We start from the raw sequence: 22,273 nt of genomic DNA, 5'->3' as shown, positions 1-22,273 counted from the left end.
CCTTTTGTATCTTCAAACTTTTCGTTATCCCCACGTAAAGTTTGAGGGGGGGTGTTAAAATATATGTAATCATATATATATATATATATATATATATATCATACCCGATAAACGGTATTTTTGTAATTCTGCCCATTAAGGGCATTTTTGTCTTTTTATAGTATTTTATTTTTTATTTTTATTTTATTTTTATTATTCATTTTTCTATTTTTATAACAAATGCATTTAATGCGTTGCATTGGGGGCAACCAAAGGAGTCGTTGGACCCCCAACGATCACAAATGTGACCGCTGGGGGCCCAACGAGTTCCTTTTGGGCCTCCCAAGGTCCTCTCTCTCTCACTCCTTTGTGTATAAATAGAGGGGTTATGCCTCATGTATTTTATGGCCTTTTAGGCCCTCATTCAATAATGCATATGTAACTTATGCCTCTTTGTAGGCTTATTGTGGTATCCCTTAGTGGACCATTTTGTTATTCCTCATTGTGGGGTTGTATTTGTTCAATGTTGGACCTTAAGAATGCATTATGCATTCTTGTAATTCATTTTTGCATACTTTCTAACACAAGGATGGCTGCAGTACTATACAGATGCCAAAATCACCTTTCTGATTGTGATTGCTTCAGCAAGGTTTACATGGATCAACCACCGGGTTTACTTTTCCTTCAAACTCTAATTTAAAATTGAGATATGAATGCTAAGTGAAGTGTTTGTTTGATATAGCTTCCAGCATGCTCCTCTTATGTCACATATCACTATGTTATGAGAATTATTTCAGTAAACAACCATTATCTAGCTTACCGGTATGAAAATAGCAGTCATTTGATCCGTCATATAGAGATAATCCAACCATCTCATCAGCTGCTGCATATGAATGGACAATATCTAGAAAAACTAGCAGCCCGAGCCCTGCAAATCAGAAAAAGATAAACGGTCCACTTAGGAGAGAAAAATGAGAGCATTACAGAAAATTGAAAAATATTCAGTAAACATAAAATATTTCATGAAAAACAGAAGAAATTTCTGGAACACACCAAGTTATTGATGTGTAAACAGTAGGTTTTACCCTAGGGTTGAGAAACTATTACATGCTAAACAGAGGCATCGGAAGATCATAAACATCTAAATAACCTTTACATAAGACAGCACTGTTGTGTGTGGAATGTCATCCATTGTGAGAGATCAGCGGGATGATGCTTCCAAGGTCACAGGCTTAGGAAGCTGCCAGTTAGACGAGCATGATGGAACATAACCAACTTCTTCATTAGTGCCATATAACACTTGTACAGTAACTCACAAGATCACTGTTGGAGAATACAACTTGGAAAAGCATACAAAAGACACAGCAGGATGCATAAAAAATACCTCAGCAAAGGAGACATCTTTGTATGGAACAAAGGGTGAGATGTCTTATGGTTTTGATTATGTACCAATTGTTTCTGCAATATGAACCAAGTGTTAAGATATATATATATACATATATGTATGTCATTAACTGTAAACCGAAATACCCATCAAGGGTATTTCGGTATTTTCACTGTAATAGGCGTCAGCCCATTAGGGGCTGACAATCTATTTTTCTTTTTTCTGTTTTTTACTTTTTCTGTTTTTTTACTTTTTACTTTTTCAATTTTTGAAGTATTGGGAGCAGCTCCAAAGTAGCTGTTGGAGCTGATCTCAACAGTCATATTTATGACCGTTGGGAGCAGCCCAAGAGCTACTTTGGGCTGCTCCCCATGTGGCTTTGTATTATAAATAGGCCTTGAAGGCCTTGTAGTTTCTCAACTCATTTTCATGAGTAAATATATGCAATAACAATTCTTTAGACCATTTTCATGAGTATTCTACTTGATTGAAAGTGTGTTCTTGCATGTATATTGGATGTTATCCGCTTCATTACATGGTATCAGAGCTTTGGTGTTTTAAAAGGCGTTTGTTAGAAGAAAGATCGTGATCAAGAGAAGGATCGTGGACTTGGCAAAATACATCAAAATTCTGATTGTTGCATCGGGAAGCGGACCATCTTCAAAAAGTCTTGTATTGCATTCTTTTTCTCTCTTTCTCTCTTCATCCTTTTCTTTTATTTCGCTTTCTCTTGTTGCAAATGGAGAATGAGAGGGAAGTGATAGTCTCTGTTCTCGTACGCCTAAATGACACCAACTATGTGATGTGGACATCCATAGTAAAACATAAAATATGGAAAAAAGGGCTTTGGGGGTTGGTTGACGGCACCGAAAAGGAGCCTAAACTTATCCTTACAAAATTGGAGAATGAAAAAGAAGTTGCACTTCAAGGAGAGGAAATGACTAAAGTCATTTCCGAATATAAGAAAAGATGGAAGGAATGAAGGATGGGTCATTCCAAAATTATTGAATGGTTCATCAATAGTGTGGGCATTGACAAATGTTCTAGTTTGGCAAAGTTTGACTTCGCTAGTGATGCATGAAAATACCTTTAAAAAATGTATAGTCTTAAGGATATTGCACATATTTGTAATGTCCAAAATAAAGTGAGTACAATGACTCAGAGGGACATGAACATAAGAGAGTACTACAATGCACTCTCTCTCCTTTAGGATGAATTGGCTCTTCTTGAGCCAAAGTGGCATTACCCACAAGATGTTAAGCTCCGCGAAAATCAAACCAAAGTGGAGCATTTTTATCAATTCATAAATGGGCTTAGGCCCGAATTTAAATGAACTAAATCCGCTCTTCTTCGTAGAGGAGGGGTTTCTTCCATAGTTGAGACACTTGAAGCATTACTATAGAAGAAAATAGATTGAAAAGACCGTCCACTTCTAAGGATGAAGAATTTGTGTTTGCTATGTCAAAGCCCGAAAATCATACAAAGAGTTATAAACCATCTCATTTTGTAAGAAATGATAATGGTAGAAACCCCAACAACTATGAAAAGAGGGGTGATCATGATTCAGAAAAAAAGGTGGAAAATTTATTTGTTATCATTGCTATGAACCGGGACATATCAAACCTTTTTGTTCCAAAAGAAAGAAGGAAGATTATAAAGAAGACAAAAGAGTGGCTTCGGTTGAAAAGAGTGAAGTTGACGAGTCCAAATGCATCGGTTCGTTCTCCTTAGCTCAATTAATGGAGGTGTTACAACCTATGCTTAAATCTCAATCTCCTTATTCGGGAGCGGCCATATCGACAAGTGACAACCATGGTAAGACCTCTTGGATCCTAGACTCCGATGCTTCATTTCATATGACCCTTAATGAGTCCATATTGACTGAATGCAAGTTTAACTCAAATGATTCTTGTGTTTCTACTGTCGATAGCACATCTTTGAAAATCAAAAGTTTTGGTATTGATCAAAAAAACACCTATCTTTCACATACCAAATATTAGAGTAGTACCGAAATTGAACTTAAACCTCTTATCCGTTTCTCAAATTGCGGAGTATGGTTGCAAAATAGTTTTCTCATCTAATGATTGTCTAATACAAGATTTTCAGTCTGAGAAGCCGATTGGGCAAGGCCATAGAAGAGGAGACTGTTAAGAAGACACATTTGGATTGGATCAGATCTTGATCCAATCCATAACACCGCCTAAGGCACGATTGGATCAGATCTTGATCCAATCCATAACACCGCCTAAGGCACGCGCCTCTAGGCGGTGGCATACTTGTAATTACATTCTTTTTTATTATGTATTTTGTAAAATGTACATTTTGAGTATAAATAGAATGATACAAAGGGGGAGAAGTATTCTGCGCCCCACTTTATCTCTCCTCTCTTCCTCTCTCTCAGGTTTTCCTATTTCCCTCTCTATCTCTCTCTTTTGTTACAGCCCACATATATCAAAATCTTACATGGTATCAGAGCCAGGTTCGGGCTGAAGACATATCGTGCGGGATCTCTCTCTTGATCGTAAGTTCCTCTCTCCTTCTTGCCGTGAATCCCTCTTTCTCTCAAATAACCCTATTTCTCTTCTTTCTTACCGTGAAGATCTCCTTTTACTCCGAAAACACCATCTGTTTTTGTCTCTACTGTGCCCTAATTTCTGCCCTAATTTTCAATCCGCCCCTAATTTTCTCAAATTTTGCCCTAATCTTGCCCTAAATCCCAAATTCGTCTAATTCTACCTTAAATCCCTCTATGGCTGCCCTCTCTTCCAGCTTTCTTTCTCAACTTATCTCTCAAAAACTCAATCAAACCAATTATTTGACGTGGAAACGTCAAATCATCCCCTTTATCAAGAGTCATCGGCTTTATGGCCACATTGATGGCTCTCTTCCTGCACCACCTGAGTTCAATGTGACTGATGTGAAGAATGCTGCCGGGGAAGTTGAAAGCACATTAACTGAGCCTAATCCGGATTATGATACATGGACGGCACATGATCAAGCTCTTGTTGCTTATATTACATCAACCCTTTCAGATGAAGTGCTCGCAGGGATTGATGATGATCTCACTGCAATGGAGTTGTGGCAGGCCTTAGCCACAACATATTCCCAAATTTCTGAAGCCCGATTTCTTCAACTTAAGAGGCAATTTCAAGATTGCAAGCGTGGTACTAGATCAGTTTTGGAGTTTATGACTGAACTGAAGAATATTAGCGATCAACTGGCCATTGTGGGACACCCTATTAACGATAAAGACAAAGTTCAACAAGTCCTAAGTGGGTTGGGACCTGATTTCGATGTCTTCTGTACTGCTTTAGAGGTGTTGCCTTCCCTTCCCTCATTTGAAGATCTCAAGGCAAAACTGCTTCAACATGAAGCCAGCCGATTGCAACGTCAGGACTTATTGCCTCATGGTCAACACAATGTTCTTGTTACAAACACTTATTCTCATCCAGGGAATCGTACTAGAGGGTTCCATGTGCAACCAGGGACGGGAAGAGGAATCCTTCCTACTCCTCAGGCTACCACACAGGGCAATATCCCACGGAGGATCCCTACTTGTTTTTATTGTAACAAAAAGGGACACGTAAAGTCTGAGTGTTGGCACAATCCGCAGAACAAAGGCAAAGGGGTTCGACGCGATAACACGCAGACGAGTTCACATGTGCCAGGCAACCATATTCCTCCAGATGTGCAACAAATTCTTATGACTGCTATGTCCAAGATCAATTTTAAACAGAATGAGGAAGGAACTTGGTATGTGGACTCTGGTGCAGCAACTCATGTGACTGATAATGCAGGTAAACTTTCTAGTGCTCTCCCTTATTTAGCTCAAGGCTCAGTTGTTACAGGAGATGGATCCCATCATAAGATATCCCACATTGGAAATGCACAAGTGTCTTTGTCTCACTGTTCTTTACCCTTGAAAAATGTTCTAGTTGTTCCAAATATCAAGAAAAATATTATTTCTGTCTCTAAGCTTATTGATGATTCTAATTCCTCTGTTGAATTTACTCTATCTTCTGTTTATGTCAAGGATGCTCGAACCAAGAAGACATTCGCTGAGGGTGTTCGCAAGGGCAACATGTACGTTCTTGAGGAAGCTCCAACAATGTCTGCGTCAAGTGTCTTTGTTCCGTCTTCTCCTAGTCCTCATCCTGTTGCTTTAACAGAGTATGATAGGTCATTCATTTGGCATGGCCGTTTAGGTCATTGCAGTCATTCTTTTATTCGTGATCTTGTTAAGAATGGGTTCATCCCCAAGTCCAGTCTGAGTCCTGCCAATGAGTCAGACATGTGCTCTAATTGTCATATTTGTAAGAGCCATGCCTTGCCTTTTCAGTTGATAAATAAACGAGCTTCCAAATTATTTGAGACAATATATTCTGATGTTTGGGGACCAGCTCCTCTTTCTTCTTCTTCTGGGAGCAAATATTATGTTGTTTTCATTGATTCTTACTCTCGATACACTTGGATTTATTTTATGAAGCATAAATCCGAAGTGTTTCACTTGTTTACTCAATTTCATGCCTTAGTCCGCAACAAATACTCCTCTAATATTGTGCATTTCCAATGTGATGGTGGGGGAGAATTTATCTCAAAAGAATTTACTGAGTACTTACTAAATCATGGGATCACTAGACAGATTTCCTGTCCACATACACCTCAACAAAATGGCATAGCAGAGAGAAAACACAGACATATAGTTGAATCTGCATTAAGCATGTTACATAATACTGGCATCCCCATGACTCTTTGGACTGAAGCTTTCCATACTGCCGTATATATCATCAATCGTTTGCCATTGTCATTACTTGAAGGAAACTCTCCATATTTCCTTTTACATCATGAACACCCTGATTACAATGTGTTGCGGGTTTTTGGGTGTATTTGTTATGTTCATGTTGATGTCTCTTTACGAAACAAATTTCAGGATCGGGCTATTATGTGCAGATTTATTGGTTATTCTGACAGTTATAAAGGGTATAGATGTTACAATCCCAAAACTGGGCGTGTACACATTTCCCGTCATGTTGTTTTTGATGAACTCAGATTCAAGGACTCGACAGACACACTTGTGGAATCCAATGCTGATCCTCAGTCTTATGATCCATGGCTTAGTGCTGAAATCTTATCTCCACAGGGTGATCCACATCAATCTTCGGCTCCAATATGTCATGACACTTCCATTGCCTCATCCCAAGTTGATTTAGAACCATCCACATGTGATCCTCGACCATCTGGTTATTTTTCAGGGATGACTTATAGTAGAAGGCTTCCCTCTATCCGTGCTTCAGACACAACCGATGTTCTTCCACGCAGATCAGAACGGGTGAGACATCCAATTGACAGGTGGGTCAGCTATGACAATTTTTCTTTAGATTTTCAGATCTTTATGACAGAGGTGAACAAAAATGAGGAGCCCAAGAGTTATGATCAAGCCTCTCAAGATAGACGTTGGATTGATGCCATGAATGAGGAGATGTCTGCCTTGCATGAATGTCAAACTTGGGCTCTTGTTCCTCGACCAGACGGGAAAAATGTAGTGAGTTCAAAATGGGTTTATAAGATTAAATATAAACCCGATGGCAGTGTTGATCGATACAAAGCCCTTCTTGTTGCCAGAGGATTCACTCAACAGTATGGTGAGGATTATGATGAAACTTTCAGTCCAGTTGTCAAGATGGGGACAATACGAGTTATTCTTTCACTGGCAGTGTCACATGGATGGCCTTTATATCAGTTGGATGTGAAGAATGCATTTCTTCATGGCTATTTGAAAGAAGAAGTATATATGGAGCAACCTCCAGGGTATGCATCAAGTGATCCTACTCAATGGGTTTGCAAACTACAGAAGTCATTATATGGGCTCAAACAAGCATCTAGATCATGGTTTGACAGGTTCTCTCTCCATATTCAGCAGGCTGGTTTCACTCGAAGCGCTCTTGATCATTCTTTATTCTTATATCGGTCAGGTGAAACTGTAACTTGGCTTCTCATATATGTGGATGATATAGTACTCACGGGAAACTCTTCCTCTCATATCGCTCATGTTAAAGAGGTCCTACAAGAGGCTTTTAAAATGAAAGATCTTGGCGAGCTACGATACTTCTTGGGGGTTGAACTTGATAGAAAGGATAATGAGATGACTCTCACTCAACATAAGTATGCTCTTGACATATTAAACAAGGCAGGGATGTCGCAGTGCAAACCCATAAATACTCCCAGTGTTCTTAACTCCAAGTTGTGTGCTCTTGATGGAAGTGATGCATATCCTAATCCTCGGTTTTATCGAAGTATTGTTGGCATGTTGCAATACCTCACTTTTACCCGTCCTGACATAGTATATGCAGTGAACCAGGTCTCTCAATTCATGCATGCTCCCACAGAAGAGCATATGGAAGCAGTTAAGCGGATTTTACGCTATCTCAAAGCTACTATTGGAGATGGTCTCGTTTACACAAGGTCCTCAAATGTCTTGGATGGACATCATCTTTATACCTATACTGATGCTGACTGGGGGGGTGATCCAGATGAGAGACGGTCTGTTTCGGGCTATTGTGTTTTTCTTGACTCCAATCTCGTCTGTTGGAGTAGCAAAAGACAACGGGCCATTTGCAAGTCAAGCACAGAAGCAGAATATAGAGCCATGGCTGCCGGCACTGCTGAAGTTGCATGGTTACGACACCTCCTTGGAGAACTCTTACTTCCCATTGCCAGCTCCTCCTTCCTTTGTGATAATCAGAGTGCTATTAAAATGGCTTTCAATCCCATCTCTCACAGTCGTACCAAGCACATAGAGATTGATCAACATTTCATTCATCAAAAGGTTGAAGACGGGGTCATTTCTCCAACATATATTCCTACATCACAACAGGTGGCGGACTTGTTTACTAAAGGACTTACAGGCGAGCACTTCTGGACTTTGAAGAACAAGTTGTGCATGATTCATCCCCATGCCCAACTTGAGGGGGGCTGTTAAGAAGACACATTTGGATTGGATCAGATCTTGATCCAATCCATAACACCGCCTAAGGCACGATTGGATCAGATCTTGATCCAATCCATAACACCGCCTAAGGCACGCGCCTCTAGGCGGTGGCATACTTGTAATTACATTCTTTTTTATTATGTATTTTGTAAAATGTACATTTTGAGTATAAATAGAATGATACAAAGGGGGAGAAGTATTCTGCGCCCCACTTTATCTCTCCTCTCTTCCTCTCTCTCAGGTTTTCCTATTTCCCTCTCTATCTCTCTCTTTTGTTACAGCCCACATATATCAAAATCTTACAGAGACCTCTATGTTATGGACAATCTTGAATCATCGGTCGTATCCAAAGAAGGTGTTTCTCATGATGTATTTGTGGACGATTATAGTAGACACTCTTGGATATTCTTTTTAAAACACAAATCGAAAGTATTTGATTGTTTTAAAAAAATTTATAGTCATATACAAAATCAATTTAAAACCAATATTCAAATCTTTAGAACTGATTCCGAAGGAGAATTTATGTCAAAAGAATTTGAAAATTATCTTGACTTAAATGAGATTATACATCAAAAAACATGTAGACCCCTCAACAGAGTGGTCTTGCCGAAAGAAAGCATAGACACATTATTGAAACTGTTGAGAATAGGTGGTTTTAAGTGAAGTCTTTTTATATTAGATGCTTTTTGAAATTTTGTTTTCATAATGGGCTTAGTTGTAATTATTCTTTTAAGCCTCTCTCTATTTAACATAGAGAGAGGCTCTAATAACAAGTTAACGAGTTTTCTCTTCATGTGCAGCCGTCTCTCTCTCTCTCCCTCTCTCTCCCTCTCATCTCTCTCTCTACCTAGGGTTCGGTGCATCTCTCCACATGGTATCAGAGCACAGTCGATCGTTGGAGTGTGATCGATTGTGATCAAAGCACAGTCGATCGTGGGAGCGTGATCGATCGTGAGCAAACTACGATCCAACGAAAATATTTTTCCAATCTGGTCAGCGATTATTTTTTTTTGTAAGATCTGATGACAGATCTAGACGTGTCGTTGGTCATGGATGCTTGTTGTTGGTGTGGTAGCTCCTCGGTGTTTTTTTTACTCTGTTGTGACTCCCTGTTGTCGAGGTTTTTTCTTATGCTTTGTCGTGACTCCCTGTTGCCGAGTTTTTTTTCTTGCTGTGAGTTCTTGCTGTGATTCTCTGTTGCTGAATCTTATTTCACTCCCTGGTGCCGAATGTTTGGCTTGTCGTGACTCCCTGGTGCCGAGTTTTATTTCAGCCATGATACCCTGATGTTTGGGCCATGATTTTTTTTCTGTTTCGTGATTTCATGTCGTGACTTCCTGGTTTTTGGGAGAAACAGCAATCAAACTCGTAGTGGGGTTACTCGTGATTGAAAAATGACTGACTGTCGAACTGATGTGGGAGCAGCCTTTGTTATGATTCAGGGTCTGCGTATGCAGAGGTATGTTGGTCGTGATTCGTTGATGTGCTGGAAAAAAAAAACAGGTTTTGCATATTCGCTGATGTGCTGAAAAAAAAAAACAGGTTCTGCGTATGCAGAGTTATGTTGGTCGTGATTCACTGATGGGCTGAAAAAAAAATTTTAAAACTACTTTTCATGTTTGTGGGCTGTTGTTCACTACTGTCGTGGAAACTGCAGGCTAGATTCCCTGCTGTGCTGGGAAAGTACTCTTGTTGTGGGCTGCTATTCCTTACTGTCGTGGTTTTTTTTTTGTGTGAACAGCTGCTGATTGTCATATCGGTTGGTGAGTGTAACACACGCTTTTCCCTGTGTTGATTGGAGTCTGTCCAATTTTTTTTGATGAAACAAAAGTATGGCTGAAACTTCAAAATGTGATTCCAAATTGGAAAATATTAGAGAGTATAAGGCATTTGCCAATCCATTTTCGTACGGCTCGTCTGTAAGGTTGAATGAAACTAACTATGCCAGGTGGTCCAGAACATTTATGATGTCGGAATCTGGACATCGTAGAAAACATATCTTGTTGGAAGACGAACCCACTGAAAAAGTGGGAAAATATGTTACCTGGGATGAAGATAATGACATAGTTATGTCATGGATTATGAATAGTGTCGAACCCCATATTGCAGATGGTTTAATTTACTATAATACAGCCAAACATATGTGGGACAATCTTCGAGATACGTACTCACAAGAGACTAATGTGAGTCGTATCCTGCAAGTTGAACAGGAAATATATAATTTACAGCAGGGAGATCAAACCTTGGCCCAATACTATGCCTCTGTCAAAGCTACCTTTGAAAGACTTAATGCTCACAGTCCCCTCTGTTGTTCGAAACAAAAGGATCATCAAGAACAAACTATTGTTGCTAGGTTTCTTACAGGTTTATCTTCAGAATTCTCTGTTTGCAAAAGTCCAAATGTTGACTGGTTCAAATGTACCTACTCTTGTTGAGGCATATAATCGTCTGAGTAGACTTGCGATCTCTCTTCCACAATCTCAGCCTGTGACTCAATCATCTGCTCTAGTTGTCTCATCTGGTTATGGGCGTGGAAATCTTCAGAACATCAGAGGACGAGGTCGTGGACGAGGTATGGGAGATAGAGGAAAGCTTCAATGTACATTTTGTAGAAAATCTGGACATTTAGAAGATCGTTGTTGGGATAAGCATGGCAGGCCAACCTCTTCTTCATCAAAGTATATGCTCCTAAAGCAAATGTTACTACTCTCGAGGCAACAAAGGCACGGAAAATATCTATGCAAGTGACAGTAGTATCACCCTCAGTCGTGCTGAATATGATGAGTTGATAGCTCTTTGTCCTTTGAGTTCCACCCCTCATGTAGCTGGTGTTGCCTATTTAACCGAAAATCATCTTCATCCGAATGACAGTAAGTGGATTATTGACTATGGTGAATCCAGACATTTTTGTGGAAATTCACTTGTTTTTTCAGATCTAAAGGATATTAATGCTCAGCTTGGAGTCTCATTAGCCGATGGGAGCTCCTCCCCGGTTGTTGGTCAGAGAAATATTTCTATATCCTCCTCATTACAGTTGCAAAATGTTCTTCATGCTCCAAAATTTCCTCAAAGTTTACTCTCTGTTAGTTGCCTTATAAAAGAACAAAACTGTAGAGTAATATTTGATCCGATGGGTTGTCATTTTCAGGATTTGCTGACGGGGAAGAAGATTAGTGGAGGCGATGAAGAAAATGGAATTTACTACCTACATCATCCAATGGGTACTGTTCATGCTGCAGTGGAACATTCATTCAGTCTTGTTCAGTGGCTTCGTCGTCTTGGTCATCCTTCATTGTCAAAGCTTCGTTCGGTCTTTCCTCAGATTCCTTCCACCACATCATTTCAGTGTGAAGCATGTCAGCTGGGCAAGCATCATCGAAGTTCGTTCCCTTCGAGTCAGAGTCAGTCTCGTAATAAAGTCTTTGAACTTCTTCATGCAGATGTATGGGGTCCTAGTAAGATTCCTACTAGGACTCAGTGTTGATACTATCTAGTTATTGTTGATGATTTTTCTAAATTGTCATGGGTGTTTTTAATAAAGGATCGATCTGAAGTTCCAAGTATTATCAAATCCTTAATTCTTGAAATAAAAACTCAGTTTGAATCTATTGTCGAGATTGTTCGCACTGATAATGCTCTCGAGTTTAAATCAAAAGGTCTGTTACAATTTTACCAAGATAATGGCATCCAACCCCAAACTTTCTGTGCCTATTCATCTCAACAAAATGGGGTGGCTGAGCGAAAACATCGGCACCTGCTTGATGTTGCCAGGAGCATTATGATTCAATCCAATGTTCCTGCGTTATACTGGGGTGATGCGATTACAACTGCTTGCTATCTGATCAACCGCATGCCTTCGTCTTCTGTGGGTGATCAAATTCCATTTCATATCCTAAAACCCAATACCCCACTCTTCTCTTTCTCGCCCTAAATATTTGGATGTGTTTGTTTTGTATACAAACTTGGCCCTGACCGTGATAAATTAGTTGCTCAAGCTACAAAATGCATATTTATAGGTTATCCCAAAAATCAAAAGGGATATCGATGTTATGATCCTACTTCTCGCCGAGAGTATATCAGTGCGGATGTATCTTTCTTGGAATCCACTCCATATTACTATAGTATTGGTTCCCCGCTGCAGGTTGATCTAGCTGAGTCTTGTCCATTACCTATACCTCCTTTTCCTTTGGAATTCGTGCCCTCATTACCGAACCAAACTTCATCCTCTTTCAGATTTCATAATCCTCCATTGGTATATGTGTGTAGAGCTCCACCTCCGCAAGTGCCTTCATCTTCTTCTTCCCCTGAGGTAAGTTCTACTGACAATAGTGATCTTCATGATGATGATAACAGGCCTATTGCTCTACGAAAGGGCACACGACAATGTACCTTATATCCCATATCTCATTTTGTCTCTGATGCCAGAATTGGAAATCAGATGAAGTCTTTTATTTCAGCCTTATCTGTTGAAACTATTCTTCTGAATTATCAGCAGGCAGAGCTTGATAATCGCTGGAAGCTGGCTAAGCAAGAAGAAATGGATGCTTTAATATCTCAGCATACATGGGATCTAGTTGATTCCCCAGCAGATGCTAATATTGTTGGATGTAAATAGGTATATACAATAAAGTACAAATCTGATGGTTCTATTGAAAGGTACAAGGTCAGATTAGTAGCAAAAGGGTATACTCAGACATATGGTATTGATTTCTTTGAAACCTTTTCTCTTGTTGCACGGATGGGTACCATTCGTCTTGTTCTCTCAGTAGTTATTCAGCATGGTTGGAGCTTGTACCAATTAGATGTGAAAATTGCATTTCTATATGGGGATTTATCTGAGACCATTTACATGCAACAACCTCCAGGATTCGATGTTGAGGGGGAGTGTCAGAAGGTGTGTAGATTGGGAAAGGCGATTTATGACTTGAAACAAAGTCCTCGTGTATGGTTTCAAAAGTTGTTTGAAGTGATGTCACGTTTTGGCTTTAATAGGTCAGCAGCAGATCATACACTATTTATAAAGAAAACTAGCTCTGGCATAGTTGTTATGGTGGTATATGTGGATGACATCATTCTTACAGGAGATGATGTGAAAGCTATTGAAGCCACAAAGGTTCATCTTCAAAACACTTTGTTACAAAAGACCTTGGTTCACTCAGGTATTTTCTGGGTATAGAAGTTGCCAGGAGCCATGAAGGGATGGTTTTGTCTCAACGGAAGTATGTTCTTGACTTATTAAAGGAAACGGGAATGTTGGGAGCTAAACCAGCAAATATTCCCATGGACCATAAAGTTCAGTTGTTTGAAGAAGGGTCAAAACCAGTTGATAGCAAAAGCTATCGCTCCCTAGTAGGGTAGCTACTGTATGTAACTGTGACCAGGCCGGATATTGCTTTAGCAGTAAGCAAAGTTAGTCAGTTTATGGACAAACCAACTGAGGTACACTGGAATGCAGCTATTATGATTCTCAGATATCCAAAATCTTCTCCTGGAAAGGGGTTATTGTTCAGGAAATGTGGAACTTTGGAGATAGTGGCCTATTCTGATGCTGACTATGCAGGATTTGTAGTGGATAGAAAATCTACCACAGGATTCTGTGTGTTTCTGGGAGACAACTTGATTTCTTGGAAAAGTAAAAAATGAAAAAAATTAAAAATTAAAAAAAATACAAAAAAAATGAAAAAAACAGGGGAAGCGAGGGGGAAGCGTGATGGGAAGCGCGCTTCCCATTAAAGGGAAGCGCATCCCCCCTTAAAGGGAAGCGCGCTTCCCCCCACGCTTCGGAAGCGCGACGTTTCGCGCTTCCGAAGCGTGCTTCCCCTTTTAGCTAGGCGCTTCCGGTAACCCTGGTTCTTACCAACAAGAATGATAAACTCTCTCCTAAAGCAACTCCTTGTGTGTTTTTGGGTTATGTCGAAAACAAAAAAGGATATAAATGTTATGACATTGAAAGAAACAAATTGTATGTTTCTCGAAATGTTACGTTTCTCGAAAATGAAAATGGTTTTTTAAGGATAATATCCAAGAGAGTTGTAACTATTCGTTCCTTTTCTATCTAGTCAACGATAAATGTGAAAATATTCATGAAAGTCAAGTCATACACGAGGCAAATGAGAATGTGAGTAGAAGTCTTGACAATATAGACCTATCTCACGATAATTTACAAACCTATGCTCGACGTACCGAAGGTCATCCACCATATGTTTTAGAAAGATACTCTCAAAGCAAAAAAGAAGACCCTTCTAGCCTTAGAAAATCTATAAGAATTTCAAAAGCCCCTAGTAGATTTGTTTCATACGATTCATTTGAACCAAGGTATAGATTTTGCCTAATGGTTATTAACGCGTATGTTGAACCTCAATTATATCACGAGGCTAAGCATCGTCATGAATAGGTTAAGGCCATGAATGATGAGTTAGACGCATTAGAAAGAGCACAAACTTGAAAGATTCAAACATTACCTAAAGAAACAAAAAATTTTGGATGCAGATGGGTTTACAAGGTAAAAACTAAGTATGATGGAACATTAAAAAGATATAAGGCTAGGTTAGTGGCAGAGGGATATAGTCAAGAATATGGGATTGACTAAGATGAGACATTTGCCCTAGTTGCTCGCATGACTACGGTTAAAACTCTCATTGGTATAGCATCAATTAGGAAATAGCCTATATTTCAAATGGACGTCAAAAATGCATTTTTAAATGGTAATCTAGATGACAAAGTGTACATGGATCCTCCATCTGGCCTGACTTTAGCACATGGGGAGACTCTCCGATTACATAAGGCCTTGTATAGCCTAAAACAAGCTTCAAAGGCTTAGTATGATAGATTCAGTGACGTGATGACACAACTTCATTTTAAATCATGTTTTTGTTAAAGTATTATGTCTCTTTTAACAGTAAACTGAAATACCCATCAGGGGTATTTCAGTCCTTTTACTCAATAGGTGTCAGCCACCTTAATGAGCTAACATTTTTACTTTTTCTTTTTTTATTTACTTTTGCTTTTTACACTTTTTTTTCTTTTTGACTGTTGTGAAAGGGACAGCTCCATATAGCTGTTGGAGCTGCCCCAACAGTCACAAATGTGACCGTTGGGTGCAACTCCAACAGTCATATTGAGCTGCACCTGTGGCTTCTTTTTGCATTATAAATAGGCCTTAGTGGCCCTTGTAAACACATTCTTCTTTGTGAGTGCATATGCAATATTGTAAAGCCCCTCTTGGGAACTTATGAATTGAAGTTCATTTTGTTTCATGCTGTTGTGCATGTGTATCCGTGCCTTCGTGCACTTGTGAGTGTTCTCCTTTGTGCCTTTGTGCACTCTTTGTATTTCTTGTATTGTGGTGTTACACACAATCTCTTTTTGTAGAGATTTTCACATGGTATCAGAGCAAGGTTGTTTGGAGAAAGAAATTGGTGTGATTCTTCTCAATATCAAGTGCCTCGAAAAACGTGCCTTCAACTTTTTGGTGATTGGAGTGGAGGTTCTTCTTCATTCAATATTTTAGAAGATTACTACAACAAGAAAGATTTAAAATCTTATTGTGGTACGTATTCTTTTCTTTCTTCTTTCCTGTCTAATGGGTGAGAAAGACTCCCATTTTTCTCTTGGTTTAAAGCTAAATGGCTCAAATTATCATGTGTGGGCCGGAAATATGGAAGCTCACATCAAAGGGAAAGGGCTTTGGAGTTACATTCAAGGCTCGATTCCGGAACCCGAGCCTAAAATTACTTTGGTTAAAGAAGGAGAAATCAAAATCCTTGAGGGAGATGAAAGAACTAATGCTCTTGAGGAATATAGTAGGAAACATGAGCAATGGGAAATGAAGAATTTTAAGATCTTGTCTTGGATTTTCTCTTTCGTTGAGACAAGGATTAATGCCAACATTATAAAGTTTAAAAATGCTTCTCAAGCGTGGGAGTATCTTGAGAAGATGTATACTTCTAGGGACTTGTCCCATAAGTATTATCTTCAAAAGAGAGCGTTAACTCTTGTTCAAGGTGATATGTCTATAAGACAGTATTTTGCGGAACTCTCTTCAATTTGGGATGACCTTGCCATGCTTGAACCCAAAGGGAGTGGAGAAGCCATAGAGCTTCGTCATAAGCAATTAGAAGAAGACTGATTCTTCAATTTTTTGAATGGGCTAAGGCCCGAGTTTGAGCAAATAAGATCTTCTCTGCTATCCTCTTTTACCTCTCCTTCTCTTGAAGATGTCTTAACTAAATTAAGTGGAGAGGAAACCCGTATGGGCATTAGCAAGCAAAATCCTAGTGTGCTTGCAATGTCCACAAATCAAGAAGAATGTGATGGTGTTAATGCCGTTTCTAGACCCGGTAACAATTTAAGAACATATAGACCTCCTCATTTTAAGAATCAAAATCAAGGAGGAAGAAGAGATTATAGCAAAATCTCGTGTCACTTTTGCAAAGAACCGGGTCATATCAAACCGGTTTGCCCAAAATGGAAGAAACTTCTAGCAATGGCAACTACATCTCAACCATCCAAAGAGGAATCTTCAAAAGAAGCTCTATCTCTCAATCAAATTGTGGAGGCTCTTCAACCTCTTCTAAAGGGAGCTATTTCCGGTGCCGCTGTATCCACCTCTTCTCCTTCAGGTAAAACTTCTTGGCTCTTAGATTCGGGTGCATCCTTTCATATGACCCCAAACATTTCATCTCTTTCCGAGTATTCTAAAAATGTGTCACATTCTTTTGTTTCGACCGCGGATGGTACTTCTCTAGAAATTAAGGGAATTGGAAATTTTAAAACCCAAAACTTCTTTATTCCAAAAATTAGACTTATACCAAAATTAAATTTAAACTTGTTTTCCGTTTCTCAACTCACGGACCTTGGATGTAACATTCAATTCTCATCTAATAAATGTTTAATACAGGATCACCGGTCCGAGAGATTGATTGGGGAAGGCTCTAGGAAAGGAGACTTGTACTATATGGACTTTCTTCAAATTCCTAAAAACACCTTTTGTAATGTGGCCCAACATAAAGACATAAATGTTTGGCACAAGAGACTTGGTCATCCCAACATTACCAAGTTATCCTATCTACATTTTGTTAAAGATCTTTGTAAAAATACTTTATCTTGTAATGATTGTATTCTTAGAAAAATGAGAAGTATACCTTTTGAACCAAGAACTATGTTTAGTACTAAACCTTTTGAAATTATTCACTCGGATGTTTGTGGACCGGCACCTGTCATATCCAAAGGTGGTTTTGCTTAGTATGTGATTTTTGTATATGATTTCTCACGATATTGTTGGATACATTTTCTCAAACATAAGCATGAAGTTTTTTCATGTTTTAAAAGATATCATATGATGATTAAAAATCAATTTAATAGTAATTTAAAGATATTTATGACTGATTCCGGAGGTGAATATCTCTCTAATGAGTTTAAGAAATATCTTGAGGATTGTGGCATTGTCCATCAAAGATTGTGTCCTAAGACCCCACAACAAAATGGTTTGGCCGAAAGAAAGCATAGGCATATCATTGAAACCACTAGAACCCTTCTCATTTCCCAAAATATTCCTAAAATTTTTTGGGCCGAAGCGGCTCTTGCTTCCGTCTATCTTATCAACCGACTTCCATCCAAAAATTTAGATAAAATTTCTCCCTTTGAGATTCTATATGAAAAAGAACCTGATTATAATAGGTTGAGAGTTTTTGGTTGTAAGTGCTTTGTTCTTACCGATAAAAATGATAAACTCTCACCAAAAGCCATTCCTTATGCTTTCCTTGGCTATTCGGAAACTCAAAAAGGATTTCGATGTTATGACTCTAAGAATGATAAATTATATGTTTCAAGGAATGTAACTTTTTTGGAAAATGATAGTGGTTTTGAAAAAAATGAATCTCATTTAGAAAATGTCGATTACTCCTTTCTTTTTTACCTTTTATCTAAGGATGATGATATCTCTAGTGACGATGAATCAACATATAATAGTGAAAATGAAATGGTTGTGATCAACAATAACTCTAACCCTTCTACCCCTCAAGAAGAAAATGTATCTAGCGAACCCATCACTTATTCGCATAGAGATAGAAGCACCTTTAGGAGTGCTATTGAACTATATAGTGAACCTAGTGAGACTATTTCCACTCATGATTCTCATCCTAGGAGAACTGAAAGAACTAGAAGGACTCCCTCTAGATTCGTATCTTTTGATTCTTTCTCTCCTAAATATCGAGCTTGTTTGAGTGCCATTCACTCTTATTTTGAACCAAAAATTTTTGGAGAAGCCAAACAATGTACTGAATGGAGAGAAGCCATGGAGAGTGAACTCAAAGCTCTTAAGAAAGCTAACACTTGGGAATTTCAATCTCTTCCCAATGGCAAGAAAATTATAGGATGCCGATGGGTGTTCAAGGTCAAGACTAAGAGTGATGGTTCTCTTGAAAGGTACAAGGCTCGTCTTGTAGCTAAAGGGTACAATCAAGAATATGAGATTGACTATGAAGAGACATTTGCTCCAGTAGCTCGTATGGTTACTGTCAGATGTCTTATCACCATTGCTTCAATTCGAAAATGGAATATTTACCAAATGGATGTCAAAAATGCCTTTTTAAATGGAGATCTTAATGAAGAAGTTTACATGGATGCTCCACCTGGTATGGAAATCCCTAAAAATAAAGTTCTTCGTCTTCGTAAAGCTCTTTATGGACTGAAACAAGCACCCAAGTTTTGGCACGATAGGTTTAACAATGTAATGACTGAAAATGGTTTCACTTCATGCTATACTGACACTGCATTGTTTGTTAAGAAATCTGATGCAGGGATTGTTATATTATTGTTATATTATTGTTATATGTTGATGATATGTTAATAACAGGTGATGATATCAAAGGAATCAAGAGCATTAAATCTATTTTGACTTCAAAATTTGAAATGTCAGACTTAGGATTTTTGACATATTTTTTGGGAATTGAGGTTGCCTATTCTCAGAGAGGCTATTTTTTGTCTCAAACTAAACTTACTTGTGAGATTCTTGATAGATCAGGAATCACAGATGACAAGGTCTGCCAAACTCCTGATATAGTAGGTTCGAAGATGGAGATTGATGATGGGATTCTGTTAAAAGATCCCACACCTTACCGGCAACTGGTTGGATCCCTAACGTATCTCAGCATTACCAGGCCTGATATTTCTCATGCAGTACATGTTGCTAGTCAATTTCAACATGCACCTGCTACAGTCCATATGAGCGCCATCCTTCGCATCATCAGATACATAAAGGGTACAGTAAACAAGGGAGTATTTCTATCTTCTACGTCTGAATTAAGTTTAATTGCTTATACTGACTCTGATTGGGGAGGTGACACAAATAACCGTCACTCCACCACTGGTTTCTGTATTTTTTTAGGTGAATCATTAATCTCTTGGAGAGCAAGAAGCAGCAAAAAGTATCGCTTTCATCCACCGAAGCTGAGTATAGAGCCATGACATCTACTACCATGGAGATTGTTTGGATTCGCAACTTGTTGGAAGATATGAATATTCAAGTTCAAGGGCCCACAAAATTATGTTATGATAATAAAAGTGCAATCTACATTGCCAAAAATCACACATTTCATGAGCGCACGAACCATATCGAAATGGACTGCCACTATGTTCGTGAAGAATATTTAAGAAAAACTATTGACCTTCCTTATGTTATATCAGAATATCAACTGACAGACTTCTTCACTAAGGCGCTGTGTTCTCCAAGATTTAAGTTCCTTCTTGGCAAACTTTCGGTCGTGACACCCTAAGTTTGAGGGGGAGTGTTAAAATATTATGTCTCTTTTAACTGTAAACTGAAATACCCATCAGGGGTATTTCAGTCCTTTTACTCAATAGGTGTCAGCCACCCTAATGAGCTAACATTTGTACTTTTTCTTTTTTTATTTACTTTTGCTTTTTACACTTTTTTTTCCTTTTTGACTGTTGTGAAAGGGACAGCTCCATGTAGCTGTTGGAGCTGCCCCAACAGTCACAAATGTGACCGTTCGATACAGCTCCAACAGTCATATTGAGATGCACCTGTGGCTTCTTTTTGCATTATAAATAGGCCTTAGTGGCCCTTGTAAACACATTCTTTTTTGTGAGTGCATTTGCAATATTGTAAAGCCCCTCTTGGGAACTTATGAATCGAAGTTCATTTTGTTTCATGCTGTTGTGCATGTGTATCCGTGCCTTTGTGCACTTGTGAGTGTTCTCCTTTATGCCTTTGTGCACTCTTTGTATTTCTTGTATTGTGGTGTTACACACAATCTCTTTTTGTAGAGATTTTCACAATTTTATTGATACTGCATTGTTTATTAAGTCTTCTAATACAAAAATGGTGGTTTTACTACTGTATGTAGATAATATGATAATCACAGGAGATGATAAGCAGGGAGTCAATCATATCAAAGATGTACTTAAAACCAACTTTGATATGACAAATCCTGGTGTTTTACAATACTTTCTTGGAATAGAAGTTGCTTACTCACATCGTGGTTATTTTTTTGTCACAGACTAAATATGCAGCAGAGACCATTGAAAGATCAGGACTCTCGGATGAAAAATTGGTCGACACTCCGGAAGTCATAAACGCCAAAATGAAAAAAGATGATTACAAGATCCAACGTCCTACAGGCAGATGATTGGGGCTTTATCTTATCTTTCTATTACCCGCCCTGATATATCTTATGCTATTCATTCTATTAGTCAATTTCAGCATGATCCTACTACAGTGCATATGAGTGTTGTAATGAAAATTGTTAGATATATTAAAAAATCTATTAATTTTGGCTTGTTTTTATCATCCTCTTCCTCACTAGAAGTCATTGTATATTCTGATTCTGATTGGGGAGGGGATGTCAATAATAGACGCTCAATCACTGGTTTATGTGTATTTATAGGTGACTCTCTAATTTCATGGGGATGCAAAAAGCAGCAGAAGGTGTCACTCTCCTCCACTGAAGCCGAGTATCGTGCTATGGCGATGACTACGTCAGAGTTAGTTTGGTTGAGACAACTTCTCGAAGACTTGGGGGTTCATACTGCAGAATCTTCAAAATTGTGTTGTGACAACAAGAGCGTTGTATACATTGCAAGCAATTATACATTTCATGAGAGAACGAAACACATTGAGATGGATTGCCACTACATTCATGAAGAATTACTGCGAAAGACTATTACATTGCCTTATGTTCCATCAGAATACCAACTCGCAGATTTCTTCACCAAAGCACTACTATCACCCAGATTTCACTTCATACTTAGCAAACTCTCGGTGGTTGTACCATGAGTTTGAGGGGGGGGTATTAAGATATATATATATATATACATATATATGTATATGTACTTAACTATAAACTGAAATACCCATCAAGGGTATTTCGGTATTTTCACTGTAATAGGTGTCAGCCCATTAGGGGTTGACAATCTATTTTTCTTTTTTTTCTTTTTTACTTTTTCTGTTTTTTTACTTTTTACTTTTTCAACCATTGAAGTATTGGGAGCAGCTCCAAAGTACCGTTGGGGGCAGCCCAACGTGGCTTTGCATTATAAATAGGCCTTGTAGTTTCTCAACTCATTTTCATGAGTAAATATATGCAATAACAATTCTTTAGACCCTTGTGTGGGTGGATTGGTGATTCAATCAAGTATTCTACTTGATTGAAAGTGTGTTCTTGCATGTCTATTGGATTTTATCTGCTTCATTACACAAAGGATGAGATTTTCACCCAGTGTTTAAGAGATAGCATGTTGGATTGACATTCAATGGAAGATCACCTTATGAAGAAAAATGTCATTCTCGATGATACCTATGCATCATATGTTGAGAGTTTTTTATTGATCAAGGGTTTGATTGTTTGCCAGTTCAAGTGAAAGAGAAAGTAGCTCCGTGGAGGGGCAAGGCAAGTGTGGTA

The 22,273-nt window shown here is 38.6% G+C and overlaps 1 protein-coding gene across 1 annotated transcript in view; it reads right to left on the bottom strand.

Moving 5' to 3' along the window:
• The window catches only part of EMB2729 (Alpha amylase family protein), a 226,897-nt gene that overhangs the window by 182,750 nt on the left and 21,874 nt on the right, over nucleotides 1-22,273 (bottom strand). Inside the window, exon 8 of the mRNA XM_089998247.1 lies at nucleotides 800-907. Coding sequence (XP_089854373.1) covers nucleotides 800-907 — 108 coding nt within the window. The remainder of the gene's footprint in view (nucleotides 1-799; nucleotides 908-22,273) is intronic.

Source organism: Nuphar pumila, chromosome 1 (genome assembly GCF_984573655.1).
Source record: "Nuphar pumila chromosome 1, dmNupPumi1.hap1.1, whole genome shotgun sequence".
NCBI lineage: Eukaryota > Viridiplantae > Streptophyta > Magnoliopsida > Nymphaeales > Nymphaeaceae > Nuphar > Nuphar pumila.
The sequence above is the reverse complement of the archived record's forward strand: the minus strand, read 5'-3'. Positions and strand labels throughout refer to the sequence as shown.